Below are 15,981 nucleotides of genomic sequence, written 5' to 3'. Positions count from 1 at the left end.
AAGAAGAAATTGAAGAAAAAACAACCAGATAACACAGCGGTTCGTCGCGAAATACAAACAACGATGTATTTATTGTCTTAGAATTATATATATATATACATATAAAATGTATTTATATGCATATAATGTACAGACGCGAGACGAAATTTTATTGTCGCGTGGGGGTTGAGCTTTGGTTTTATATACTGTTTAATAATATGTATATATAATTATATATATGTATATATTAGGGTGATTTTGTTTTTTACCTCAGTCCCTATCGAAAATTTTGTTCTATATGTCGAACAAATAATTCCCTAAAAGTTATATCCCTTAATATTAATATTAAGTACTCGCCCATGTAGGGCGTAAAAAGATTTCCCATATAAAATACACGTGAATCGAAGCGTTTTTTTTTTTTTTTTTTTTTTTTTTTTCAAATCTCTACAACTCAGTGGAATTTTATGATATCACATTGGTCTTGGTCGCAATTTACGCAGAATTGAACGATCTTCGAAAGTGTCTGAAACGTCGTGAGTCCAACTTACACTGGTGAGATGGTACAGGTCACTATAGTTGATTTTTATCCAAAATTCTTCATTTTTTTGCTGTTATCTCCGAAATGATCAACTTTACCAAAAAAAATGTGAAGGAAAACTTTGTTGGAAATACAATTTTCTACAAAAAATGTCCTGCAGACCTGATTGCTCAGATCGATATTTCTTGAGATATCGAACTTTAACTTATTGTCGTATAAAATTTTTGCTAAAACGTGGATGTTTAATGCAGTCTCGTTTGTCACGTGATGAAAAAAAGGAAAAAATAAGAAGAAAAAAACATAAAAACGCGTATCGATCATAGGCTAATTAATCATCTGGCTTTATTACAGCTAGCTACATATTTGCTTTATATATATATATATATATATATATATATATATATATATATATATATATATATATATATATGACTATTCTTCCCTTATTGTGGGCAGCAACGGCATATCTATTACATTACTGCACGATTATATCTATGTATGAAGAAAACATTCTCGATGGATTATTTTTGGATCGATATTGCACACGCCTCCTATTTTTTTTTTTTTTTCTTTTTTCCTTTTTTTTCCTTTCTTTCTCTCTTCACACCGTATCGCGTGTCTGTCTCATACGCTTCATATACATATAGATATACATATAGGTTGAGAATATGTAATATATGTATATATTCAAATAACAGAGTCGATTATATAACCGAATTGATTCATTCATCGTTCTGTTCTCAACCGAAGAATCGCAGTCGTTATGCATGCAAAATAAGTAAACCAACGTTACTTCTCATAGAAAATATATATATATATATATATATATATATATATATATATATATATATATATATACATTCAAATATACGATTATTATCGACGACGCCCCTCGTATCAAAATCATCCGAATATATTTGTTAATACGAAGATAGGAACAATAATATTAATGCAAATGTATATCTGTAAGAGTGATAATTGTACTCTTTTTCTTTTTTTTTTTTTTCTTTCTTCTTTCTCTCGATTTTTCGGATATACGTTTGTTTATATGTTGTTATGTCTATAATATGTCGCGGAGGAATTGAAAAAAAAAAAAAAGAAAGTTGAAAATAAGACGTTAGAATCAAGTCGCGGCGACTAATCAATCCGAATACAATGGCTACCTGACGACGACGTCACGACTACGAGTTGCGAATATGTCATTAGTGCATATTATACACGCATATATGTGTATATCTATATATATTGTATACATCATCCCTTATATCATTATCGCAATATTTAATCAGGCATATCCGTATAATGTGAATTTTAAAATGCATGCGAAGACGCGACGACGAAGTGCACGTCAGGTGTTGTGTCGAATAAAAGCAGGAATTTATGTATAAGCAGTTGATTCATCGATTGATTGAACTTTATTCATTCGTTCGTTAATTAGATTTATTATTTCGAGCTATTACAAATCGAATGAAAATTATGTACACATTTTGGAATTAAGGGGACGGTGTTGAACTTATGATAAAGCATCTGATTCCCAATTATTTGGTATAGCGAAAGGTATGAAGTGAAAAGAAATCAAACCTCGACGAATAACAACAACAACAACAACAACAACAACAACAATAATAATAATAATAATAATAATTGATAAATATTCTGTTCGCAACGTAGATATAACAAATTGCTAATTCGGCTTAGGGGCTATTCGTTAATTACGTAAGGGTCTCAAGGGAGGGGGGGGGGGGGGGGGAGAGAATCATTCTTAAATAATATTTTACAAGTCGGAATGTTACAGCAATGTTTCAAAAAACAAAAAAATCGCAGAGAAAATTGAGTAGGGTAGTTTGAAAAAGTAGAAAAAATTTCTATTCAAACTCTCAACAAACTATGAGATATATTTTTTCATTTTTAATATACAATTTCATTTATATACATATTGTTATTGTGATAACAATTTTTATCTGATAATAAGTTTTCAAAATCATAAATGTTTTCATATTTGTACAATTTGAAGCTTATGAATGAAAATTATAGGTAAAATCTTAACTAAAAAGTGAGAGAGGCAGTACAAGAAAATTTATTTCTTCTTACTCATAGGGCAGGGCAGGGAGGGGAGGGGGGGGGGTTAAAATGGCTAAAATTGTCTTTACCTAATCATTGAATTTTACCCCTATTATATTGCGATGATCGCATCGCACTGCCGCTGAGGATCTGGACGCACGAACCTCGATCTGTTCATCTATATGCCTGCAGAGGCTGGTTGGCGTGTGTAAAAACGAGATAACCTTTTGCTCGGATCTTCTCATGCATTACATGCCGCGTTGGCACAGCAGGGCGGTCTGATCGAAAACAGAAGGCTTTGCATTCGATCAGTCGAAGTTGAACTTGTTATAGGTATATACGCTGGATGAAATCGTACGAATAACGCAGAACTGAAAACTTGCTGAAGAATTTGCCAATTTTTCTAAGTCACGTTCGAGCGATTAATTAATCCCTCGTTTTATCGTCAGCTATTAGTATCGAATAGATGATCCATCGATCAAACGACTAATGGATACGTTTTTTTTTTCTCTGTTGCAGGGACCGAGTCCATTATTGGTACGTAGAAAGGGAGGACTAGCCTGAGTCATAAGTATAAGACACTCCTTTACGTGTATCTTATTCATTACCTTATTACTGTGGATTAAAAAGCGAAAAGAATCGACTATATGTATATATATATATATATATACTAGGGTGGCGCAAAAAAACTAAATATTTTTTTTTTTTTTTTTGAGTCTAGTGTGAAAAAATGTTAGTTTTTGATGTTTTAAGACGCCCTCCAAAGGACAGCGCAAAAAAAAAAATTTTACGAGGTCGCTTCAAATTTTTTGAAATGTCAAAAATCGTCAAAAAATTAAATTAGAAAAATTATATTTTCAGTATTTTGTTTGATTTTTAATTCATGTCGTCGTCTATTGTTATCGATTCTTTCTTACTAAATTGAAGAAAAAAAATGTATGAAATTTTAATATGAATATTAAAAGGTCGCTCGAAAAGATCCAAAGAAATGCAGCAAAAAATTGGAAAAAAATTATGAGCGACCTATCGAAATTCAAATTTTAAACTGAAACTTTCGGAAACTTATTTTTTTTTTGTCTATAAAATTATACCGTAACGAGAGAAAAAATGGATTTTTGACGATTTCTGACGTTTAAAAAAAATGTGGAGCGACCTCTTAAAAATTTTTTTTTTCAACTGTCCTTTGGAGTGAGCTCTCAAAACATCAAAAACTAATATTTTGTCACACGAGACTCGAAAAAAAAAAAAAAAAAAAAAAAAAATAGTCGTTTTTTTTGCGCCACCCTAATATACACACCTAACCTACCTATGGAAAAAGAAAAACTTGACAAATCTTTTATTCCACAGTTTGTATACAGTCGAAGACTTATTTTTGACTGTATAAACTTATATACTAAATATGCGTGTCACTATATATTGCATGAGATAAAATTCCACTCGGAAATGTTTACCGAAGTTATTACCACTCGCTGACGAACGAAAACAAATTAGTCATTAACGGCGTTCGTTCGGGACTGCTTGGACTTGGGAATACTCTACCAACTAACGCTGGACGGCTCTCGACCATGAAATATCGAAACTGCGATTCCTGACCTCGAAAACCTTTTCGGCCTTTCGTATCTGCACAATAACGCTCTAATCGCAACTTCTAATACACGCGACATGCTCGCGGCCTAATCACGATTAGGAGACTGGTTAACGGCTGAACGATGCAATATTATTACACCTTCGGTGACTCGTTGAACGTATAACTGACGTCAAGGATAAACGTGTAATATCGGAGGAGATAAGAAATGGAAGAAAAAGAAATTTGAAATGTTTAAAGAAAACGTCTGTCTGTCTGTCTGTTTGTCTGTCAGTCATTCGGGAGATTTCAGTCTCTGCTGAAGAGTGTAATGAAATAATGGTGTGCAATTTCACGACGAGATGTGAAAAATTTTTGCGTTTGGAAATTTATCGCGAAAATTGCTACCTTCGAGTGTAATGCGTGATGCGTGACGTGAAGAAGAAGAAGAAGAAGAAGAAGAAGATGATGATGATGATGATGATGATGATGATGATGATGGAAGAATTTATGAGCAACGTCTTGCTGTATACATATATATTTCTATCGTATGTATATCGTTGAATAAAATAGAGAAACGTTATGACGAAGAAACTTATTTCGATAGCATTAAGTTTTTATGGGAAGGCCCTAAGTTTGCCCTAGATATTAAGAATATAACTCGCGATCGGCTCTCAAAGTCGGAACTTCTTACAACCATCAACCTTATCTACGTACGAGTGTCGGTGAACCGAAATATAACTTCGTTTTATGTACTCTCTATAGTAGTTATTATAATATTACTTAACGATATGCTTCGAGAGTGATTTATTATAAACGAGCCCGTTGCCTGAAATCGCAAAAAACTCTGTGTGACACATCGATTGAATCGGTGTGAAACGTCCCGGAAGAATCGCGTCGTCGTGCCGCTAGGAAAGATTTTGTCACGTTCTGATTTCTGATTTTTTTTTTTTTTTTTTTTTTTTTTGTTTTCTATTTAGGAAACAATTCAACACCGGACTAGAACTTTTGTGCAAAAAAAAAAAAAAAAGCGTCGGTATTCCGTTTTTCTCCTAGTTTTTCTCCTTCCGTTATCTTCACGTATACACACGTAGTATATATATATGTATATATGCATATACCGTCTATTAAAATCTAGGACGTGAATATTACACCGTGACGATCATAATAACAATAAATTTCTTCCGTATGTGTAAATTGAAAATTAGACATAATTCGTTCGTTGCGTGTCGATTCTACCTTATATATATATATACACGTATATACCTACGTTATGTAGGTACATAAATTATATTATATACGCGTGAGGTATAAAGTGCCAGCAATTTGTTAATCTTGCGTTATCGTTATTTATCGTCGTCTTTGTCCTCGCGTTTACTTACCGTATATACGTGTATATATATATTAGGGTGGCGCAAAAAACCGATAATTGTTTTTTTTTCTTCTAGTTTCGTGTGACAAAATGTTAGTTTTTGATGTTTTAAGAGCCCACTCCAAAGGACAGTTGGAAAAAAAATTTTTAAGAGGTCGCTCCACATTTTTTAAAACGTAAGAAATCGTCAAAAATCGATTTTTTTTTTTTTAATTTTTTCTTGTTACGGTATAATCTTATAGACAAAAAAAAATAAGTTTCCGAAAGTTTCAGTTCAAAATTTGAATTTTGAAAGGTCGCTCATAATTTTTTTTCAATTTTTTGGTGCGTTTCTTTAGATATTTTCGAGCGACCTTTTAATATTCATATTAAAATTTCATAAATTTTTTTTCTTGTATTTAGTAAGAAAGAATCGATAACAATACACCACGACATGAATTAAAAATCGACCAAAATACTGAAAATATAATTTTTTTAATTTAATTTTTTGACGATTTTTGACATTTTTTAAAATTTGGAGCGACCTCTTAAAATTTTTTTTTTGAGCTGTCCTTTGAAGTGAGCTCTTAAAACATCAAAAACTAACATTTTGTCACACGAGACTCAAAAAAAAAAAAAAAAAAAAAAAAAAACATTCGGTTTTTTTGCGCCACCCTAATATGTACACATATACATCATACGTATATGTATATATTAATTCGTCGTCTTTATGCCTTATACCATAAACATATAATACATACATAAGGTTGTATCTAGCAACTCTCGTTTCGCAGCTCGTCTCGCGGTTATAATCCTCGCGTGTTGAACCCCGTTTCTTTCCCATCACGTTGTACGAGTGTGTGAAAAAGAAGTGAGACAAAAAAAAAATGAGAAAAAAAAGACGACGACTTGAAAGAAAAACTACCGTAGAACTAACTGGTTTTACGACCATCTCTCTCTCTCGCTCTCTTTTTATTTCTCTCTATTTCTCTCTATCTTATTCTTTTCCTCGGCGTGCATTATATATACCTACAAAATATACATATTCTAAGGCATAAAGTATATTTATAAATTGCACGTAGGTGTGTGACGCAGAGACAAACTAGGCATGGATTAAAGACCACATCACAGATCATATCATAGCTTTTGCGAGTACGATGTATGTATGTACATACATGTGGAGTACACAATGTACATTTATAATTATATAAACTGTATTTACACGCGCCCGCTGGGTGCGTGCGTCATATGCAAGGTGGGCAAATTCGAGATGATGATGATGATGATGATATGTATTGTATAAATTGTACCGTCATTGAGAGGAGAATTACGTTCGCGATGTTACTTGTTCGTATTCATTGACAAGCCGGTGTTATCTAACTAAGAGTTTGAAGCACGATTTGTATAGGTTAACCCTGCACATCATCTGCAGCGTGTAGAATTATTTAATGTACAGAAGAATAAAGTCGGAAGAATAGTTTTGTTGGCTATCTTTGTATCACCTCGTAGCGCGTGACCGATTCAAATTCGAAAGTCGAATCGCAAATTTGTTGTTTTTTTTTTTTTTTTTTTTTTCTTTTTCTTTTGATCAGCGTCCTAACTCGAAAATTTCTATGTTCTAGTTTGTATTAGGCTAGGGAATAATGCTAGACCACTCTATCAGACGGATATCGAAATTTTGACTTCAGATTTGTGATCAGCAAGCTCGAAAACCCTCGAATAACAAGCTTCTGCCTGAATCATCGAATTTGAACAGCTTCTTTTTTTTTCGATTCTACATCCGCCATCTTGGATTTAGGAATCATCAAATTCTGACTTCAGATCCGTGATCAGCGAGCCCAAAAACCCTCGAGTAACAAGCTTCGGCCTGAAACATCGAATTTTGATGGTTATGTTTTTCGATTTTACATCCGTCAAATTAGATCCGCCATCTTGGCTTCAGGAATGATCGTGATCAGCGAGTCAAATAAACCGTTCGAGTAACAAAATTCAGGCAAAAATATTGAATCGAAAATTTTGCGACTGAAAGGGTTAAAAGATTATCTATTCTTTGCGAAAAAAATGTTGAGGGGATCACGATTCGCATAAATATTCGTTAAATTTGGTAAAAAATTATATTTCGATAAAGCAATGGGAAAAAAAAAAAAAAACACGGGACCCGTTTTAAGTAATTGGATTCAACGTCGATTATCGTGCGGCTCCATTCACGGCACTTCCGTTGAGGTAGGCCATAGTCATAGGCACCCGCGCTACCACCTCCGAAGTTTCTTGTACAATATGTATAATAATACATCTTGCATGCAAATCTTGTTGCATATAATTGCAATATATCTTCGATACGGATTAGTTGCAGCTGCAGTAGCCGCTCTGGGATGCATCGAACCCTAAGATATAAGGCATAAACTTTTACGCCTTGGAACCTGTGGTCAAAGAAAATTGCGACGACGATGGCGGCGGCTCTCAACTTTCCTAAACAACATCGCAAATGTATCACGATTCTGTGGAATTGTCGTTTTCTCGTTGTGCCTTGACAAAATTAGTTCCAATATCACGACGTTATTGCCGTATCATACGAAAGTGAAACGAAGCGAAGAGAAGAGAAGAGAAGAGGGAAGAGAAAATGGAGAAGCCAAAAACGTTGGGCCAAAAAGCTCCCAATCGTCCATACAGTGCAGACGTTCGTTTGGCTCTCATAGTCGAAGGGAATAAAAATTGGATATCATGACTTCACTTCATCGTAACTCGATAAGAGCCCACTCCAAATGACAGCTGAAAAAAAAAATTTTAAGAGGTCGCTCCACATTTTTTCAAACGTCAGAAATCGTCAAAAATCGATTTGTTTTTTTTTCTCGGTACGGTATAAATTTATAGACAAAAAAAAATAAGTTTCCGAAAGTTTCAGTTCAAAATTTGAATTTTGTAAGGTCGCTCATAATTTTTTTTTCAATTTTTTGGTGCATTTCTTTAGATCTTTTCGAGCGATCATTTAATATTCATATTAAAATTTCATGAATTTTTTTTCTTTAATTTAGTAAGAAAGAATCGATAACAATACACCACGACATGAATTAAAAGTCAAACAAAATATGAAAAACTAACATTTTGTCACACGAGACTCAAAAAAAAAAAAGTAGTCGGTTTTTTTGCACCACCCTAATATATATATATATATGCATATTAATTATATATATGTATGCGTAAGCAGCAGGGGATGGATGGCCTAGAGGGGGATTTTCGAGGAGGCTGAAAACCGGCTTGATTACTGCGTGGGTAACACCTACGCGAATCGGTGTATGTTGGACATGCATATTCTGCATGGCCAGCCGGTCCTATATTTAGAAACAACAAACCCCGCCGCCGTTGGATCTCCAAGCTCCTTTACTTGTCCCACCGTCACTTGCTTGTACCGCGGACGGCCGCAGGTAGCAGGCCATTATTTGTAATTTTTTTCAACAATGCTTGCTCCGCAGCCACTTTTACCACTGCTGGAATCATCGCTTTCCAAACTTGATTCTAACTATACTTTCAATCCGAAGAAGCTTACGTTCTTTACTTTTGTATCGTTGTTTCAATTCAATTTTGTCGCATCAGAGGATAAAATTAGTGACGTTACTGTATAACGATACATAATAATAATAATACCGAGACAAAAATTGTTTTGAAAAACTGACTCCTTCAAAGTTATTCTACAATTTAATTTTTGATAATGACACGTTAACGTTAACTAACTTCAAACTCATGATCAGAAAACGATGAATAAATACTCTGTTACTCATCTCGAACACATTCTTCAATATAATTATGACTCGTTAAAGATAACCGAAAACCGATCAAATCTTTCGTCGAAACAATCAACGTCTGTTCTCTACTTTCTGTTCAATAGTCAGGTGCAATTTGTTAAATGGAAAAATACTTTTGCTTGGAATAACGAGTTTAACACTATCTCTGGCGGATGGAATAAAAAAATAGAAAAAAAAAAAAAAATGAAACGGACAAATTTATCCTGGGAACACGTTTTTAATCCGTTAGACAAGCCGTCCGACGACCGTTAACGCCGGGCAATCAAGTCGCTAATCAGCCGGCGGCTTACCGCTTTGCTCTGGTCCACCTCGTAAATGGTTCTACACATCGGCTTGGCGGTCTGCAGGTCGTTACCGTTTCGAACCCCTCGTGCAATTTGGTTGTTATAGACTTGCGGATATACGCGGTCGACGTATCCCTTCACCTGACTATAACCACTAACTCTGCCGCAGTATGTCAATGACTGATTGTGAGTCATATTTTCTACCATTCGAAAGATGAACAATAAAAGGAATATTGTTTTCATTCTTTTATTATATATAACTATTCTTCTCTGTTTTTTACAAGACAATTCGTCGTTGGCTTGGGGTCAAAACTTGGAATGGCTGATATATTGAGATTCATTTCAAACCTGTGAAAGTAAAATTAAAGTATTTTATTCCAAGTTTTGACTTTTGTTCTTGATCACGTAGCATTGCGCAGACGACAGTTTCGTCGAGCTACGAAGAGAAATTTTTATGCTTGGTTTAAGATCGCCTTCTGCATAGCACCTAATAGTACGCTTTTGCCGGCTGTCTTACAGGCAATTAATTGTTGCTTTTTCAGGTTGGCCACGCTTCGCCACCTCCGCCAGCACCGAATACAACCAATCACCGAGAAAGCTTGCCGGCTCCGTCGCGTGGACCGAGATCTCTTCTTCTTCGACGCGGTGAAAATGGCTTCGGATTCACACTGCGACACTTCATCGTCTACCCGCCCGAGTCCTGCTACGTAAGTCTCACCTCCATTCAGGTATTCGGGATAAAAAAAATTTGCTAGGTTAGGACAAAAAAGAAAAAAACTAACAAAATAGTTTGAGAAAGTCTATCGAGTCACTGCTGCTTAACCTTTTTAGACCGTTAGAACATCTAAATATATAAAAAATTTGTATTCGGAGGTTTTTGAGATCGCTGCATCTGAACTCGAAATTTTTAAATTCAAGATGGCGGACCAAGTCTGAAAAGTCACTCGATTTCAATGAAACTCGGTATTTGAGGTTACTGATCACGAATCTGAAATCGAATTGGAAAATGGTTGCGTAGATTAACTTTTTGGGTTTTTCTCCGGTATATTGGATCCGCTGTTTTGAATTTGGAAAATTTGATTCCAGATTCGTTATCAGCTACCCCAATAACATAACTAATAATTTTGGGACTTTCTCAGGGGATTAAAGCTCATGAAATCCCGCCTAAAGTCTAAAGTCTAAAGTCTAAAGGTTAACGGGCGTTTAAAACTGGTGTTCTCATGTTGAAAATGACTAAATAATGTTACTCTAGTGCAGCATGATATATGATTTAATTAAAGATCGTCCTTGGCGCTGGCTTATTACACTCATATATCTACATGCAAGTTGAGAACCGGATGAATTGCGTATCGGTAGCCGATCGTATCGGAAGACCGCGTTCTTAATTGTCGGTGGCCATGCATCGGGTTGTACCTCGAGATCCCTTGCCATCTCCATCTTACCTCTGCCTCTGCAAGGTCTCTCGCAGGCTATTCGAGTATACGTGCATGCATAAGTATAAGACGCATAAATTTTTGTCCACCTACCTCATACGTCTGCTGTAGGTACCTACGTATGTATATATGTACCTCCTCCGTGTATTTTACTCCTTGTCTCATTCCTTCCCGCATCCTCCTCTTCTGGTGTAATAATGCCGTTCGTTCCCCGTATACCTTTTTGGGAGATAATTAATACTCGAATGACCTGAAATGTTTTTCTGCACGGGGTATGTATGTACAAAGTTGCAATGAGTAAGTGGACGAATGCAACTATATGTATCGATGTATACATATAGATATATATTGTTACTTACTCTCTTTATATTTCCATTTAACGAAGGCTGCCTTAAATCGCTGAGAACGTTTCGCGTATAATTCGTGTCTCCTTCACTACGTATTGTGTCGTTGTTTCGATATCGCGTAACATGCGAAACAGGCTGACGAGGGAAATCGGGACGCGTTGCGAAATACTATCGCGAAATAATCTATTATAGGCTTCGGTAACGTTCTCCTCCTGCTACTGCTGCTGCTGCTGATGCTGAAAAATGTGTGCAAAAGAAACTGAAAGAAAAAAACTGGCAAGGTATCGTTTTCGAGGCTGAATTCGTTCCCACGTAACACCGTCGCGTTTAATATTGCCAAGAGACAACTCTTGGTGCAGGTTCTCGAAGACACTGATAAATATCCGAAGCATCCGTCGTGCTTCGAAGCGAGATCATATAGTGACAAAAATCACAGAGATCACAGGCAGCGAGCAGTTTTGTAACTCTTGGCTTTTTTTTTTCTTTTTGTTTCATATTAATCAGCAGATGTTGCCGGGACACGAGCGGGCCAGGATTGACGAGCCAATGGACACGATCTTCGTGAAGCAGGTACGCGCCAATTCACCGGCATCGGAAGCCGGGCTTCGAACAGGGGATCGAGTCGCATCCGTCGACGGAGTCCCGACGAGGGGTGAGCAGTACGCTCGCGTTGTACAGCGGATACAGCAAGCGGGTCCTTGGCTACGTCTCATCGTCGTTTCTAAGGACGACGACATCCTGCAACGGGTGAGAATTCGAGACTTTTTTACTCGTCGATTTACAATCCACGGAATGTCTCTACCGGGATTTCTTTCTAATTGATGATATGAACAAATGCTTATGATATGTATATACATATATTATAAGAAATACGTTGTTACAACGCGAATTGTTAGGAGATGGCGTAATTGGATTCAGTTCGTCCCATACGTGATATTCGCAGTCGGTGTTTGATCGGCTTTAGTGCTACTATTGCCGTAATGAATCCTTACATCGGACGCAGGGAGAAGAAGCGGAGTATCGATTCAATTATAGAATCCGGAGTAAATTCAATTCCTCTGCCATTCGGCAAGAAAGTGATTTTTTTTTTTTTTTTTTTTTTTCTTTTTTACACGTTTTTAATTGGCTCTCGCGCGGTGTTCCTGTGTGGAGAGAAGAAGAAGAAGAAGAAGAAGAAAAAAAGAAAGAAATGACAAATCGACTGAAGCTATATTTTGTACAGCAATGACGACGTTTCTGTCTTCTCAGATGTATGTAACGTGTTTATTTAACGATTGTTTCTTTTCTTTGTCACACAGTATTTTGGTGAAACGGCACACAATCCCGAAACGAATCAACGACCTCGACTTCGTTCGCCGGACAGAACGCCGCAGAAGCAAAGGAGATCGACGAGCATGATACCAGGTCCGACAGCCAGAAGCCGGCAATCCTGGGTCTGTTCACCACCGGGTTCCGAAAACCAGGGTACAACGCTTCATCCGTACAAGCAACAGAGAGAAGAAGTCTACAAGGATACCAAAATGCTGGCACCGACGCAGCGGAGGCCTCTCGAAGCTCACAATCAAGAAACCATCCTCTACGATCATCCGGAACGACCGCAGAGGCGGCAGAAAGAACAGCAAAATCAGATTCCTCAGCCGTTCAGGCAGCCCCCCGATTCGAGATTTGACTTGTACGACAGAACGAGGCCCGAGTCGATATACTCGAGGCCCTCAAACACCGAGCAAATCTACGACAGGATCAAGGACCCGATTTACGAGAGGGTCAGACCCTCGGATGTCTTCGGCAAATCGTTGGACCAGTATCCCATGTCCAGGGCTGAACCTCAGGTTCCGATTTACAGACCCGGAAGAAGGGTCGTCAGCCGAAGAGCCAGCGAGGGCAGCGGAATGACCAGCGATGCAGAGTCTCCGGCCTACGGAAGCATGGACGCCCTCAAGTCCAGCACTCCTGGTTCCCGGCTCAGCATGGATTCCAGGAGGGATTCGAGCCCTGCCAGCAAAGAGAGTCTCACGTCGTACGATTCGAATTCAACCCTCACCGGCAACGAGTATTCCGACGATTCTGTTATCATGAACAGATTGAGGCGGAGCTTTGAACAGAAAGAGGAATTTCTCAGGCGACCGAGTCAGCCGATCGGATGGCTCACACCTGAGGAGGAGTCGAAGCGTATTCAGAGGGAGTTTTATGCCAGGCCTCAGAAACTTCAGCGGCAAGTATGGCCGCCAAACGAACAGCAGGCTAACAGGCAACAACAATCACCGACGAGAAACTCCGCGGAGAGAAATACCAGGGCTGCTAAACCTACGAATCAAAGTTTGCTCAGAGTTAGAGGGGATTTGGACAGCGAGAATGAGTATTCTAATCAGATTGACGGAGAGAATGACGACGACGACGGTGACGGTGAGGACGACGACGACGATGACGATGAAGACAGAGATCAGCTTGGTATAGAGGAGATTCAGGCGAAACGTGATCAGTTTTATTCATCTCTATACGACAGCAATGGTCAGTTTGTTAAAGAAAATCATTTCAAGTATGGGCCACCTGCTGCAGGAAATAATGGCAATAAGGTGATGAACAACGACGCGCAGTTCAGATCTACGAATACGAGGAGCGGCAACAAGGCTGCCTTTGTAACGACCCTTTCGAGGATACACGAGAATGTCACGTCGAGTCAGCAGGGCGGTGCTCAGGATTTGAGGAACGGCACTTCGTCTCTTCCCTCGTCGCCTGGACCGGAAAAGAAAAATAATGATAAATTTTCCGTACCGCCTCAAGGATTGCAGATTGTATCACGCAGGGCTAAGCAGTTCGAGTCGGGACGACTGCTCAGCGATGACGACGAGCCGACTAGTGATAGAACTAATTTGTACAAAAGTGAATTATCTAGGTTATCAAGTAAACGAAGTGTTCCTAATGTGGCTGTTAGAAAAAGAGAATTTGAATCCAAAGCGGAGGCCAGAGAACCAAGGAGAATACCAGCTCATCGAGAGAGCAAATCACTCGAGTCTGGTACGTTGTAATGTTATTTAATTACATTTGTTGTTTTCTGTTATCAAAACTTTTTGCGATTACCTTGCGAGATTTCTTTGTTTTTTGTTTCTAGTTTTTAAACATATTTGCTCAGTTTATTGTCTCTTATCACAGGCTTCGAAGTGAAGTGTTTAGAAATAATTTGGGTCACTTTTTGAGGGAAAAAATATCTCTTTTGTTTGTTTCTTTTTGTGGTTCACTGTAACAGAACTAATTGTCATTTTGATAATGTGCTAGATCGTTACTTTATTCGAACAAAAGACGAGAGAAAAGGCTCAACTTTTATCTGTAAGAAATAGAATTTTCAGGGTATTAATCGCTAATCTCTATTTTGTAATAGTAGCAGTAGATATAAATTTTGATAATCGAGTGTGTTTACGTGTAATATTATATGAATAACGAAATATTATCGTCTATATGCATATAGGGAGAGAATTGTCGGGGAATAGAGTTATTCCTGTAGGCAGCAAGTACATCCATTGCGAACCACCGGCTGGATATAGGGAAATAAGAGGTAGATGAACGTGTCAAGTTCAGACCTGCATTATCGATGTATTTAATAAGTGTGTTTATCGTGGCAGTTTATTTATGTAACGTGTGTCCGTATCATTAACTCGTCTTTCACACTAGATGATGACATTTGACGTTCGTTAAACGTCAGGAAGACACTACACGAAGCATCATCATCACAGAGCATGTCTCATCGTCGTTTCTTTTTCATGCTTTGTACTGTATATATCTATCTATCATAAAATTTCCAATTATCGGAAATCATTCGGAACCCAGGGGTAAATCACGTTGAAAAACTAGAATGAAGAATGGATTTTACACGCGATTGTAAAACGATAAAGATTAAGAGTGATTAACCCCTCGGTAAAAACGAAAAATCTTGACTCAAATATTCTTCATTAATTCTATTCACTCACTGGCAGAAAGTTTCTAAAAAATTTTCCAGATGCCTTGAACGAGAAGCAGTCTTTTCCGTGTACCTACTTTATACTTCTCTGTCTAGCAGCAGAAACTCATGCCTTGTGATATTAGAGTTTGTGGATTTTCGTGTAATTATTTGTAGTTGTTTCATCAATGGGTGTTATTATAAACTCGCTGTGTATCTCGCCTTGTAGTTATGTAATCTAAAAGTCATTATTAATCGAAATATAATATATATATATATATCATGTATGCAAATTTTTCGCAGAAATGCCCGCGATGGAGACCGAATCCATGCATCTAAGGGCACGAAGTAACAGCGCGGAGTCTTGGGAGGCGGCGAATAGTACGTCGCGACGAAATGCAAGGCACACTTGGCAGACGGAAGTCGAAGAGGATGATGCGAAAAGAAACAAGGCTAAGCGTCAAGACAGTTACTTACAGGCGGTTAAAGCCCAGCTTGGTGAGTCATACTCTTAACACTTTGCATATTTTTGTCTGTAACCCTTATTTTTAGAGACACTATATACCATTCCCAGTATGTTTTAACTAGATCATTTCTATATACGTTAGTCCAAGATATTTAGCACACGTTATTATTTCTTGTTCGTAGATAATTTCTTCTTCTTTTTTTTTTTTTTTTTTTCTCTTTTCAAAC

General features: G+C 37.4%; 1 protein-coding gene across 9 annotated transcripts in view; it reads left to right on the top strand.

Annotated features, from left to right (window-relative positions):
* The window catches only part of LOC124408260 (rho GTPase-activating protein 21-A), a 112,651-nt gene that overhangs the window by 72,401 nt on the left and 24,269 nt on the right, over nt 1-15,981 (top strand). For 7 of the 9 annotated variants that reach the window (XM_046885090.1, XM_046885088.1, XM_046885093.1 and 4 more), the window contains exons 3-7: nt 10,120-10,284; nt 11,862-12,104; nt 12,656-14,372; nt 14,821-14,907; nt 15,592-15,786. In XM_046885090.1, the coding sequence (XP_046741046.1) occupies nt 10,120-10,284; nt 11,862-12,104; nt 12,656-14,372; nt 14,821-14,907; nt 15,592-15,786 (2,407 nt within the window). The remainder of the gene's footprint in view (nt 1-10,119; nt 10,285-11,861; nt 12,105-12,655; nt 14,373-14,820; nt 14,908-15,591; nt 15,787-15,981) is intronic. The other 2 variants (XM_046885089.1, XM_046885092.1) reach the window with 2 other exon arrangements.

This window comes from Diprion similis, chromosome 7 (genome assembly GCF_021155765.1).
Source record: "Diprion similis isolate iyDipSimi1 chromosome 7, iyDipSimi1.1, whole genome shotgun sequence".
Classification (NCBI taxonomy): Eukaryota; Metazoa; Arthropoda; class Insecta; order Hymenoptera; family Diprionidae; genus Diprion; species Diprion similis.
Note: the sequence above shows the minus strand (reverse complement) of the source record. Positions and strands in the feature narration are given on the sequence as shown.